The sequence below is a fragment of the Venturia canescens genome, chromosome 4, assembly GCF_019457755.1.
Source record: "Venturia canescens isolate UGA chromosome 4, ASM1945775v1, whole genome shotgun sequence".
NCBI classification, from domain to species: domain Eukaryota; kingdom Metazoa; phylum Arthropoda; class Insecta; order Hymenoptera; family Ichneumonidae; genus Venturia; species Venturia canescens.
This window is the reverse complement of record NC_057424.1, coordinates 22,960,738-22,974,694: the sequence shown is the minus strand read 5'-3', so window position 1 is coordinate 22,974,694 and position 13,957 is coordinate 22,960,738. Positions and strand designations below refer to the sequence as shown.

At 41.4% G+C, this 13,957-nt stretch overlaps 2 protein-coding genes across 9 annotated transcripts in view; one reads left to right on the top strand and one right to left on the bottom strand.

The window, feature by feature from the left end:
• Nucleotides 1-10,094, bottom strand: part of dlg1 (discs large 1) — a 284,731-nt gene extending 274,637 nt beyond the window's left edge. For 2 of the 4 annotated variants that reach the window (XM_043416413.1, XM_043416415.1), the window contains exon 1: nucleotides 2,837-2,996. In XM_043416413.1, the coding sequence (XP_043272348.1) occupies nucleotides 2,837-2,987 (151 nt within the window). In that variant the 5' untranslated portion in view covers nucleotides 2,988-2,996. Of the gene's footprint in view, nucleotides 1-2,836; nucleotides 2,997-9,034 lie in introns of those variants that run through there. The other 2 variants (XM_043416416.1, XM_043416419.1) reach the window with 2 other exon arrangements.
• cbc (crowded by cid) lies at nucleotides 3,524-13,952 on the top strand. Of its 5 annotated transcripts, XM_043416432.1 has the most exons (5): nucleotides 11,546-11,931; nucleotides 12,102-12,187; nucleotides 12,313-12,465; nucleotides 12,607-13,664; nucleotides 13,762-13,952. In XM_043416432.1, exons 3-5 carry the CDS (start codon nucleotides 12,367-12,369, stop codon nucleotides 13,871-13,873), a joined length of 1,269 nt encoding a protein of 422 aa, XP_043272367.1. In that variant the 5' UTR covers nucleotides 11,546-11,931; nucleotides 12,102-12,187; nucleotides 12,313-12,366; the 3' UTR covers nucleotides 13,874-13,952. The 5 variants fall into 5 exon arrangements, with proteins under 5 accessions (XP_043272371.1, XP_043272368.1, XP_043272367.1 ...); XM_043416436.1 differs by lacking the exons at nucleotides 11,546-11,931; nucleotides 12,102-12,187 and adding an exon at nucleotides 3,524-3,597; XM_043416433.1 differs by lacking the exons at nucleotides 11,546-11,931; nucleotides 12,102-12,187 and adding an exon at nucleotides 10,356-10,859.
• Nucleotides 13,953-13,957: the final 5 nt, after the last annotated feature.

Below are 13,957 nucleotides of genomic sequence, written 5' to 3'. Positions count from 1 at the left end.
CGAAGTATCGGTGCAGGTTAAAAAAATACAAATTGCAAATTCGACGGGGAATGAAATTGGAGAATTACTAGAATTATTGGAGAGTTTTTTTTATCATTTCGTTGGACTCCAACGTTGCAAACTTCAGCGTCATTATTCCGGTCTATCTATAAATCAACTACTCTCCATTTTGAATTCGAAAATATGAATCTTTGAGATTCGTGTGATCTGTTAAAATTGCATTCGAAATGAAAAGTATCGAAATATAAATTTTCACAGCATAAATACGAATTCAAAAGAGCATTCGGTTAAACACGTAATCTGCTAAATATAGTCGATCGCAAATAAGAATTACGAATTACATATTTTTCTCCAATCTGATATTACAATATATAAAATTTCGAAATATCGATCATTCTACAATTTGGTTATTCGACACATCGAACCCTGTCCTGAAAATCCCTCTCGTTCACGCGTCGACGGAGCCCGCAAACTCAGCAAAAATGTTCTCATGTAAATAAAAAGAAACGAAATGCATTTCGCGCAACGGAGCGTTTATCGCATCTTGAGAATAATCACGATGCGAGCGTCATCTCGAAACGATACGCGGGCGTAAAAAAAAAGACGAAAAATCGGTGCATGTCTGCAGCGACAGCTGCTGCAGCAGCAGCCGCGACGTATGCGCGTGAGGAATTCGGTATTAAGCGCGTGCCGAAGTATAGGAAAGACGCAAGAGTCTCCGATAAATCAGAGAAATATGCCATCTACCTATGAAGCAGGATAATAGTTCACGGACGCATACATCGCGAAAGCTTGCAAGCGCGAGGCTGATCGCAGCGGATCGCAATGACCGCATAACTCGAGTACGGGTACCATTGTGCAGGACGCGGCAGCGGGCGGAAGTTGCTGATACGTATATAGGTCCCTCAGCGAAAATGGTAATTGGTAGCCTCGAAATACGTCGGCAAGCATTTAAAGATCAAACCTGGCCAACCATACGCATATTGCACATTTTGTCGAACGACCAAATATTGTAATAACCATTCACGTATTCGTTAGCACACACGAAATAATGATAAAGGATACTGGCGTGTCCATGACGCTGAAATTAGCAACGTTCGAGTCCAACGATATGAAGAAAAAAAAATTTTCAATTCACCAATTTTTCATTTCACGAAGCATCGGTGCAGGATGAAAAACTAAGAATTGCTAATTCGGCAGGGAACAAAATTGGAGAATTACTGAAACTGTAATGGGTGCTAAATTTTCAAAAAGCTTTTAGACCAAGTTCAACGTACCGATTAAACTTATTGTTGGTAGTTATGTATTCAAGCATATTTTATTATCGTGAAAAAATATTTAAAATGATAGTTTTGCAAAACTATCAACTGATAGATGCAAATGTCCATGATGACACATTTTCACAGGTATTTTTCAAAGAATCATCTGTATTTTTTAACCGATTTTATTGCACCGAGTCTCATTTTGTTCCTCAACTGATCCTCTACGAATTCACCGCGTAGATTTTCCTTTAAACTCATTCCTTCGGAAATTATGAATGAAAAAGTTTTTTCCCTTAATGAACAATTAGCTGCAACGGTGAAACGATCAAGTTAAAAAAACAACTACATGGTGGATTAATAGAGGACCAGTTGACGAACAAAATGAGACTTGTTGCAATAAAGTCGATGAAAAAAACGCAGATAATTCTTTGAAAAATACCAGTGAAAATGTGTGAGCGTGGAAATTTGCATTTAGCAGTTGATGGTTTTGCAAAACTAGCGTTTTTAATATTTTTACATGTTAATAACACATGCTGTAATGCAAATACACTAACAATACATTTAATCGGTACGTTAAACTTGGTCTAAAAGTGTTTTGAAAATTTAGCACTCATTTGACTAGCATGCAGTACAGGCTTTACCTTAAGGCTTTTTTTAGATCATTTCGTTGGACTCCAACGTTCCAAACTTCGGCATCATAATTTTTTAACGACGCTGAAGTTTGCAACGTTGGAGTCCAAAAAAACGAACGAATAAAACATTTGCAATTGGCCAATTTTTTATTTCACAAAACATGGGTGTAGGTTGAAAAACTGAAAATTGTAAATTTGGCAGGGAACATAGTTGGAGATTTACTGGAATTATTTGAATTTTTTTACATCATTTCGTTGGTTTCCAACGAGAATTAACGAAAATAACATTTGTAATTCGCCAATTTTTTATTTCACCAATCATCGGTGTAAACCGAAAAACTGCGAATTGTAAATTAGACAGGTGTAACAAAATTGGAGAATTAGTGGAATTGTTGGAGAGTTTTTTCAGGTCATTTAGTTGGACTCCAACGTTGCAAACTTCAGTCCCATGTGAAATTGAAATTTGGAAAATAAAACAAAAGCAGATTAATAACGCATTTTATTCAAATAATACTACGACGCTGAAGTTTCCAACGTTGGAGTCCAACGCGAAATGATCGAAAAATACGTTTGTAATTCACCAATTTTTTATTTCACGACTCGTTGGTGCAGCTTGAAAAACTACGAATCGCAAATTTGTCAGGGAACAAAATAGGAGAATTACTGGAATTATTGGAGAGTTTTTTTCGATCATTTCGTTGGACTCCAACGTTGGAAACTAGTGAGCGTCATATAATACTCCACGCAATTATCCACGCAAAAAAACGATACGATAAGTTTCCTAAAGGACGCATGATGGATCATCGACGTGCTGTACGTTGTCAAGTTGATGAGAAATGAAAAAATACAGTCACTCGACAAAGTATGCATTTACAAATACGTTGCTTTGACACGCTTGAATGTCGAGAGTGAGCGCGTATGCGTTTCTCTTTTCGGAAGTACCTTGAGGTCGCAGCGTTTGCGCAGCAGTCTCTTTCTCAGCATCAATGGACTCGATGCTATCGGTTATCGCTGAATTGATAGCTCCGAAACGAGATTGCACCAAGTACACAAATGTCCACACAAGACTAACAACCGGTACCCACATTTTCATGCGAATAGTCCCATATACAACCGATCGGATTCCACTCGTATACGCGCTTTTATGAAAAACAAAAAACTTCACTATCCAACTAAAAGTAATAATAAATAATGAAATTGCTCAATCGATCCGATGACCCGCTGAAAAAACCTCTGAGCGAGTATGAAAAATCGAGTAAACGAGATTCAATAAAAAAAGAAAATTCTTTCATATAAATGCGCGCAACGCTGCCCGGTCAATCGATGAGGGACGCGTTCGCTGTTACAATAAACTATACAACCCCCCGTTCTGCCCGGTTTCGCCGCCACGCCATTGTATCACTCCGAAGGAAGCAAAGCAAACGGTTTCGATATCTACTCGCGCGCATTGGCTTCCGGCCAATATCAACTGCATTTATTTATCCCGCGGTATACCACGTGCGCGAAACAGGAATCATTTACGGGCGTGAAATGGACAAACTTGATTGACGCGCACGCGACGATATTATGAGGAGAGCGATATAAAAGCGCGGCAGAAGGAGCGCACCGACGCAAGGGCGCGTGCGGCGCCCGCTCTGGCGTGCGATTTACAAACACTGGTGAATTTCCAAAGCTCGTTAAAATTGCGTCGTGAATTAGTGAAGGTAAAAACGAATAAAAACGTTTGGACTACGCGCTACACTCGACTGCCATGTTCTTTTGCTCGTTTTATAACACACGCTTCAATCAAACATCGCGAAAGAGAATAAAGGGGACAAAAGAAAAGTGCAAAAATGATAAACGCGAGAGATTTTCGATGAGGAAGCGCGACATAGGCTCGTGAAACGTACTGACAGCTCGGGTCGGTGCGATTCGTCTTCGAAGTGAGCAATTCTTAAATTAAATTTAGCCATGTCGGACGCGCCCCGTGTCCTACATACGGTCACTCGCCTGCCTCTTACAAAAATTACCTATCGCGAACCGACTCGTACCAAAAAGACTTCTATCATCGGCGTCGAGGATACTACCCCCATTTTGCTCGTTACAACTTTCAGCCAATGAGCCGAGTGAAAAAATACAATGTCGCCTTTAAATAAAACTGTAATAAAATATTACGCTGATGTTTGCAACGTTGGAGTCCAACGAAATGATTTAAAGAAACTCTCGAATAATTTCAGTAAGTATACAATTGTTTTTCAACCTTCACCGATGAGTCGTGAAATAATAAAAAATTTGTAAATTACAAATATTTTTTTCCGTTCATTCCGTTGGACTCGAACGTTGCCAGCTTCAGCATCGTAATAAAATACAAAATGAAAAATAAAAATAAAGAGAGAAGAATCGAAGCTTGTTGGATGAAAATGTGAAAAAAATATCTCGAGCATTGGTCGAAAAAGTTATTCCGTCGAGAGTCAACTCTTCGAGGTGATCTCGATCTGTAGTTTGAAAGCGTTACAGAATCAGTCGCGTTTGCAGTATCTTTATGAAACTAATTGTGAATTTCGAATTTCGCATCAGCTTCGAGAAGCCCCCAAAAATGATTTTCAACAAATTATTAAAAATGATAACGAAAAAGGGCGAATTAATTTTAATAACTTCGAATCCCTGAATCTCAATCTTGCTCCGCGTTTCCCTATTTTGATGTGTGCCGCCCCCGTTACATATACGTACTTTAAGCACGCGGAGAGAATCTTCTAAGAAAAGTTTGCACGCGTCAAGCCGGTCTAACGAAATGATCCAAAAAAATCCTCCAACAATTCCAATAATTCTTTAATTTCTTTCCCTGCCGGATTTGCAAATAGTTTTTGCACCCTGCACCAATACCGATGTTTTTTTCCGTTCATTTCGTTGGATTCCAACGTTGGAAACTTCAGCGTCGTGTACCGGGTGAGCCGGTGGATCGACGATGTATCTAAACGTCCTAAAAAAATGACGCTGAAGTTTCCAACGTTGGAGTCCAACGAAATGATATAAAAAAAACTCAAATATTTCCAGTAAATCTCCAATTTTCTTCCCTGCCGAATTTCCAATTCGTCGTTATTTTTTAAGCCACATCAATAATTCGTGAAATAAAAAAATAATTAATTATAAATCTTTTTTTCGTTCATTGCGTTGAACTCCGACGTTACGAACTTGAACGTCGTCTAAAAAATTCGAGTCCGCTCTCGCTATACGACATTCGCTTTCAACCCTGGGGAAAAGAAAAATTTTAACGCGCTGCCAATTTCGGTGGATGATTTAACAAGTTATGGTACCGATTCTCAGCAGTTTTGTGCTCATCGAAGCGTGTCTCGCGTCGATCTCGAGTCAAATTCACATATCGGAAACGAGCCGGATTGAAAGCGATAGAAAATACGTACGAAAATAGCGAGAACGATCGCGTAACACGAGCCGGGCGTATTCGATCGAGAAAAGGAAAGGAAATCGGCAAGCTGCGCCGATCGTTAGAGCTTTTGAATACGATTCGGATGATTTAGACGGTGAGCTTCGGCGTTTCCCCTTCCATCCGAAACACCTTAATAAAGATATATCCCTGTGACAGAGTGAATTCACGCGCCGCGTATCATTTTAAGCAGCGATCGCTATACCAACCTCGTAGAAGCATGCGCGCGACGTACGAGATACGTTCGCTTCAATATCAGATGCACGTCGCGTCGCGACCGGATCGCGCGACTCGCAAGAGTGCACAACCCTTCAAGATGAACCGTCAGTTTCTCAAAGCACCGGAAATAGCTTTCAATCCCTGTACCAACGTATTATCGTTCCAATAAGCTATAGTCATACGCATACGTTGGGGTCGCCTTGCGCGTCGGCTGTTCGCGCCGCCTCGCGGCCTACTTTCCAGTCTTTCCTCTCTCATTATCGTCGTCCGTTCACCGCTTTCTTCGTCGTTACATATACACACCGAACTTGTTCTATTCTCTGGATTTATTTCACCGGCCCCCGGCACACCCCTCGTCGGTTTCGATCGCGGTTAACATTCGTCGCAGCGCACGCCTCGGCGTAATGAAAAAAAAAGGAAAGAGGATGATCGAGAGACGCGGCCGTCGCAACATTCCTCGTTCGGCTCTCCGAAATGGGCAACACTTTGTTTAATAACAAAATTTGAATTCGACGGTAGACCAACGACGAAACGAACGAGACAAATATTTACTCCCCCCTCGACGCTATCTCGTTTATTATTATCGAGTCGACGGGATATCACATATTTCAGGGGCTTGAGAAACTTCGTCTATTTATATTCTCAAGCGAAAACGAAAAATACCGTTTTCATTGGTGCAATTTCGCACCTTCACTATTTCGTTTAAGAAACAGTCGAATGAGAAGAAAAAAAACGACAAAGTTTGCAACGTTGAAGTACAAGGAAATTAACGAGAATGACATTTGTAATTGACCAATTTTTCATTTCACGAAGCACCGGTGCAGGTTGAAAATTGCAAATTCGGCAGGGAACGAAGTTGGAGATTTACTGGAATTACTGAAGAGTTTTTTAGATCATTCCGCTGGGGCCCAACGTTGCAAACTTTCTCCATATTTCATACATTCGTCCCAATTTGTATTTTTTTTTAATTCCCTTTTCTCTCCTTTTTCAAAAATTTTGAAAGAATTTCCTTTTCTCTAAAAATAAAAATCTAAAAGTTACTAGAAATAGAAAAAAATGAAATTTAGGGTGTTCGGGAATCATAGCAAAGTACTACGAATATATTTCATTTATATTCCCCAAGGCCCGAAGCTATTTATTTCATACAGAACCGTCGCTTGCCGAGAATAAAAGTATGCAGACTCGCGAAATTCAATCCTATCGTTCTTACCGAATAGCTGCTCCCTCTATCGCGCGCCTCTCTTCCTTTCCATCTCATTTTTCTCCGACATTAGCACACCGCGCGAATCTCAACGAGCGGACGCGTACATCGACCCGCAGCTTCGGATCGCATCGGTTTACCATTTTTTTTTTAACCGGTTTCTATTTCGCTCAACGTCCCTCAGCGGTGCCCCGACAGAGCTCGAGTTTCCCCGGTCAAGCGCGTATAAAAAGCTCTCCAAAGCGTTGTACATTTTTCCCGAAGACTTGCCAGTTAAAAGAGTAAATATTGCATTCCATGTTGTCGAGAGGATCGAGCAAAAAAAGTCTCCGTTTTGCCCGGTGCCGGTGCCCCTTCCCCTTGTTTACAAATTCGACGTGTGCGCGCGCTAGCATCGCGCTCTCCGAAGTCTCCGAGTCGACAAACAGATTTAGCAACGTATCACAGAATGGCCTCATGAAACGGTTGTTTAGAAAAAAAAAAAAAAAAAAAAAAGCGTAAGACGCGCGGCACATCGCTACTCTTAGCATCGCGTGATTTCGTTGTTGACACCGCGTAGGCGCAAGCTGATAACCGTTTTATAAACAAACAAAAAAAAACGAGAGTTTTCGTCGATTTTCCAATAATTGGGGGACCGATGGGAGCAGGACTCCTCGGGAGCATCGTCTCCCGATCGAACGACGCTGAAGTTTCCAACGTCGGAGTCCAACGAAATGATCTAATAAAACTCTCAAATAATTCCAGTAAATCTCCAATTTTCCTCCCTGCCGAATTTCCAATTCGTCGTTATTTTTTAAGCCACATCAATAATTCGTGAAATAAAAAAATAATTAATTATAAATCTTTTTTTCCTTCGTTTCGTTTAACTCCAACGTTGCAAACTTCAACTTCGTGTTTTTCTCCCAATATTATTTCCGAGAAACCTACGATAGTCGTTGAAATTATTTCACTTTCCACCAGCTATTGGAAAACTGAAGAAAAAAAATCTCCCGAGAGGCGTAGGAGGCCGGTTAAGGATAATCCGCCTTGCCAATCGTTACGTTCTTTATCCTTATTGCCCGCACCCCTGTGTACCGCATCAATGAGACCCATTCGTTTGACCCAATTTTCCCCGAGGTCTCCGCAAACCCGTCGAGAGCCCTGACGTAGACGACACGACGATTCTCGTGCAGGTAGACCTCCTCGATCAAGCGTTACACCTCCAATCAATCGCGTTCCCAATGTGCCCATAAATTTTCTAGCCTGCTCTCGTGTAGCCGGAACAACCGCTGTACGAGATGATTGGCATTTTTTTTTTAATTTTTTCTCAATATCCTCGAGCCCGTCTACTTGGGCAAAATGAAAAAAAAAAAAGAAAAAAAAAGAAAAAAACGTTGAAAGCCTTAGAAAGCGCCAAAATTATTGCGTTATCTTGGCGCAGGGCCAATCGTCGAACACATCGAACGCGCACGCATATCACATTCCACGAAAGTATGGATCGTTGCAACACCATTTTGGCCTACATAATAACAAACGGTTGAAATAACCTCTCGAGTCTGCTCTTTCTCTCTCCCTATTCTTTATTGTTACTTGTACATACTGTCAAGCCGATATGATAATAATAGAAACTACGTCAAGGTGGCTCGTCAAGTTCGAGGACGATCGTAACATTGATGAATAGCCTTTTCGAACTGTAAATATTGAGAAAGTGAAAAAAAACGTGAACGAGATGGAAGAAAGACGATTTTGAAGATCCGACTGTTCGAAAGGAAGGTCAAAGAGTGTGGAGCGTTGTCGAGCTCCGCTGGAAATCGACTCGGAGGGTGGCGAGTTACCGGAGAGCGAGCAGGGAGCGAATAAAAGGGGTGCGGTGCGGAGAGGCCGAGTCTTCGAAGTGGGGGCAATGAGATTGTCGTTCCACCCGTCACAGCTGATGATCGTATATTACTCGCACGAACTTTCGAATCTTAGCACATATTTTTTCTATTTATCCTTTTTCCGCAACAACGTCCTTTTTATATTGGCAATAATTGGCAAAGGAAAGAGGAAAAAAAATTCGAAGAAACGTCAGAAACGGCAACGAGCGTTTGTCAATGTTAACATAAATAAAAAGCTCGAGGGGGAGCACCAAGCATCTCCGAGAATAGCTGTCGGTGCGACCTCCTCTTTTCTAAGATCGATCAAAAGCTCCGCGAGAGCGGAAAGGGAGCGAATTCAAAGTAATAATGTACGAACGAATCATCCGTGCGATGCTAGGATGAGGAGGAAATAAATGAATGATCGGGAAACTTAAAAATACGGCATTATTAAGAGAGCTTACCACCTTGTTTACGGACGGGCATTTTTCCAGTCGATTATCGGTTATACCCAGTAGGGAAATCCTTGAAGCCTCTGCAGAGTCGAACGGCAAGATGCACCGAGTGCGAGGAACCAGTACTAGCTACGCGCACACATACACGCGTATATATGCGCTTGTCAAGGAGCACGAAATAACGTGTGTCAAATCACCACTGTCGAGGATATCGCGATGAAAAAGAATTAAAAAAAAAAAAAAAAACACAATCACACACCGTACAACTCGCGCACTCGCGATTATTGCCAATCGAAATGATTTTATAACACGCGCACGACACACTTGCTTCTTTGCTTTTTTCTTCGAACAATTGATTTGAATATTTCAAACGTATTCGACAAGCTCCTGATTATATACTCTCGAGTTTGATTCTTTTTTCTCCCGTCTCCGGACAACACTCGAGTTCGAAGCCTCAATATTGATGTACACGTTTTTCTTTCTCTCCTCTCTCTTCCTTTTCCCCTTCTTTTTCTACTCGGTCTTTGGGCTTTTGGGAGCTTTGGAGCGCGTTCGAAAACCCGCACACCGAGACGCTGAAACACGAATCGTCTGCTTTAACAGGGGTTCGTTCGAGGGTTCAAACAAACGACAAAAAAAACAAACGCAAGCTCAGACGAGTACGCGACAGGGACGACAACGACGATGACGATCACTACCACCACTACCACAATCACGATGACAGACGATAACGACACGACAGAATTACGCGGAAAAACCGAATATAAACACACGCGCGCGCGACCACGGACAATATGGCGTCACCGAGATTTTAGCAGCCGGAAAAACTGACGGGGAGACTGACTGTCCGCGATAGTGGCGCTCCTTCCATCTCTCTCGCAACCTCCCAACGTATCCCGTGACGTCAGAGCCTGCTACTGCCGCAAAGGGTGGTACACGCCGCGCGCAAAGAATTTTTGCAATTTCAAAATTGTTCGCTGGGGCAAGCTCCTTCTTGCGACGATTAAAGGGCTTCAATTTCCACACCACCGTACACTATCATGCACCATTTATCCGTTTATATTTTATTACCACAGCGATCATGCATGTAGTAATTTTTGGGGATGGGAAAAACTCCCCTTCGTGTTTCGGCTTCCGTAGAGCTATGAGCTATGAACTTGGCGGCACTACTTGCATTGGTTCGACGCTGTTCAAACGCCATCTCACTGTCATTTATTAAGGCGAGATCCACCACCATTTTCGTCCGTTTCGTCAGTCGTCATCATTGTCTTTTGTCTTTTGACCTCGCGTTCGTTCTTGATGCTTGCTGCTAATCTGTTAAGCAGTAAGCAGGTTGTTTGATTACTAGTTCGTGGCGGACGTTGTTGTCGAGTTTTTAGTTTTGTTAGTATATATTTCTTACTGAAATCGTGTTATAGTCATAATTATCGTTTGAATAATATCTTCGTACTTTGTGGAACATCGATCTACGATACGGGGGTACACTATTAAACAATGTACATCTTTCGTCAAGTTTGGTCAAGTTCATGAATTATAGGAAACATCGTGTTATCATCGTGCGACCTAACCTCAAAATCAAACAGTACCGTGAGAAGAGATGAAAAAAGTCATGATATGTCAATCGTTTTTCTGTCGACAGCGAATAATGCTTTCCTTGACCGTTAAAACTCAAAAAAGACATTGGATCGAATTGAACGTTCGTTCGGATGACCGGATGCCTGCTCAATATTTCAAAAGACGATTTATGATGCGGTGAATTTCCCAAATCTGTTGATGACTGGCGGAATCCACGTTTTAGAAATCACCAAAATATTTGACTTTGTCGCAGGCAAGGGTAAATAAATTTTTCACTTATGTACCCGCCTACACGAAAACAAAGAGCTTAATATTCAACGTTGACAAAACAAATATTTTTTAAGTTAAGAATCAAAGAGATGTAGAATGCAAACCGAGGAATGAGAAGTTGATTACAAGAACAAGAGTTTCACAGCTTGAGGAAAGGTTGAACGAGCATGCCTCGGCTGAGGAGCCTTCATTTTCTAGATTTTATATGACGGATGATCGATGAGAAGAACGTCAATATTCCATTTCCCACAAAGGCTTACATTGGCATATGAAATTGAAAAATCTTAATACTTATGAAACATTTTTCCCAATGAGCAACAGATATATACAAATTTTCTACTCTTTATGTAATCAGATTATGTCGTTGATAGATTTCAAACAGATTATGTGCGAATGCCATAAATCTTCAACAGAAATGAAGTACAGAATGTACAATTTCTTTAATCGAAATACAATCACTCAAGGTGGTGACAAGAGGCACTTGAAATAAAATACAAACTCTTCCAGAGCAATTGATGTAACGAATTTTGAATTTTTGCAATAACAACAACAACGTGTAAAAATAAAAATTCTCTTTCTCCGAAGTTATTAAGTTTTTTATTTAATCATTTTTTCATCTTTCTGACCGCTGAAATAATAAAAAGTTATGATCAGCGCAATAAGATATCTGGCTATATTTATTGCTTTTTGTACGAACGAAATCTGCAAGCTCGGCCGAGTTCCGTAGGACAAAATAACGTTTAATTCTCGACTCGATCGATACCATAAAGCGCTACTTTACCACGAGCTCTACTACCACTGAAATCTAGTAATCGCCGGCAACTCATATATATTTTTATACCGAGAAAACGACAGTCTCAAGTCTCATAAGCACTCCGCCAGCAGTTTTGTTTGTGATGATGAGGCCCAACCAAAAAGAACGAGAAACAAGACGGATGTCTTTGCATTAAAATTTTGGGGCTCGCTCTCGGTGGTGTTTTGTAATTTTTTCTTTTTAACCAAATTTTAATTATCGAACATCATTGTTACAAAAGAACCTCCAAGTTGAAGGCGGGAATCAGGTTTGCTATGTTCTTACTAGTGTGGCGTTTTTCTATATTTCGAACAAAGTTTATAAAATACTTGACTCAATATGCGCGTTATATGTATAACACCTAATAAGTTTTCATTGTATGAAATGAAAATTAATGAGACGTTACTGCGTATGCATATTCGTCATTGATCGTGAAAGTTTACCGCCTTACCATTTCAACAATTTCATCCTGATGTGGTACAACACAAGTTGGTACCGCAAGACAATACTCAACAACTAAATTGGTATAGTTTTTGGAATAATTCAATCTGTATTCCACAACGATATTCCAATTTTGATTACCTTAGTCGTCGTTGAACTCTGGTCGTTTGGTCATTATTTATTATTCTTCTTCGACAATTGTTTGCAGGCTACAGATGTGGATGTATGACGACGATACAAAAGAGATTTGAAAAATTGCATCATGAGCGAAGAAAAAGTTCCGAGCCAAGAATTCAAACTCGATCCGGACTGCGAATTACGCTTTGAAGTTGAAAATAAAAATGAAAGAGTGACGTTGGAGGTGAGTTTAATCGGGCTGGCGGCATGGGAAATGAAGAAAAAGACATGGTGGTGGCATTTTGTATTTGGAAGTTGTATTATGGGCAATGAGTAGCGGGGTAAAGGGATATTGATAACAGGGAAGAGGAAATTTGGATTTCAGTTAAAAAGCGGCCTGGCAGAAGTATTTGGCACAGAGCTTGTGAAGGGGAAAAAGTACGAGTTCACGTCAGGAGCAAAGGTAGCGGTATTTACGTGGCAGGGATGTGCACTAGAAATAGCAGGGAAAACAGATGTGAGTTACGTTGCGAAGGAGACGCCGATGGGGCTGTATCTTAACTGTCACGCAGCTATGGAGCGAATGAGAGAAGCAGCGGAAAAGGAAGATACACGGGGGCCTATCACAATGGTTGTAGGTCCAAATGACGTTGGCAAGTCAACTTTGTGTCGTCTACTGTTGAATTACGCAGTAAGAATGGGCAGACGTCCGATATTCGTCGACCTCGATGTCGGACAGGGACACATTGCAATCCCAGGTACGGTAGGAGCTCTCTTGGTCGAGAGACCGTCCAACGTCGTCGAAGGTTTCAGTCAACAAGCCCCTCTGGTTTTTCACTTTGGTCACAAAAGTCCAAATTCAAACATAGCCCTTTACAATCTTCTCGTTTCGCGCCTCGCCGAGGTGTGTTCCGATCGCCTTCAAGCTAACAAGAAAGCCAAAGTTTCGGGTATCGTTATAAATACCTGCGGATGGGTCAAAGGCGGCGGTTACAAACTACTCACGCACGCTGCTCAAGCATTCGAGGTTGATGCTATTCTCGTGCTTGATCAAGAAAGATTGTACAACGAGCTCGTACGCGACATGCCCGACTTCGTTAAGGTCGTTTTTTTGCCAAAAAGCGGGGGTGTCGTCGAGCGAAGTCAAACAACGAGAACCGAAGCGAGGGATCAACGGGTCAGGGAATATTTTTATGGCTCGAGAACACCTCTGTATCCTCACAGTTTTGAGGTTAAATGGAACGAAGCGAGATTGTACAAAATTGGAGCGCCCGTTTTACCTGCTTCGTGTATGCCGCTTGGCATGAAAGCGGAGGACAACCTTACCAAGCTCGTCGCTGTATCACCCGGACCTAATTTACTCCACCATCTTTTGTCCGTCTCGTTTGCCGATTCCCCGGAAGATGACGTCGTTCAAACCAACGTCGCCGGCTTTGTTTGCGTGTAAGCTTCATTTTTTCATTTACCGCATATACAACAACACCAGCAACGTGTCTTTCGAATAGAAAAAAAAAATTAATCGTTTCCCGAACTGTTTCAGAACAAACGTCGACGTTGAACGACAAACTTTCACGGTTCTGAGTCCACAACCGAGGCCGCTACCCAACACCGTTTTACTCCTATCGGACATACAATTTATGGACAGCCACTGAACGAGCATATCTTCCTTTCTCTAACATGCACAAATTGTATACAGAAACTGAAAATACATATTTTGTTTAAATTTTGAAATCTGC

What these genes read in the sequence shown, in the direction of transcription:
- cbc (XM_043416436.1), top strand. Translation starts at nt 12,367, where the DNA reads ATGAGCGAAGAAAAAGTTCCGAGCCAAGAATTCAAACTCGATCCGGAC. An exon ending in ATGAAAGAGTGACGTTGGAG is followed by an intron (nt 12,466 to 12,606) that starts GTGAGTTTAATC and finishes TTTGGATTTCAG; the next exon opens with TTAAAAAGCGGCCTGGCAGA. An exon ending in GTCGCCGGCTTTGTTTGCGT is followed by an intron (nt 13,665 to 13,761) that starts GTAAGCTTCATT and finishes GAACTGTTTCAG; the next exon opens with AACAAACGTCGACGTTGAAC.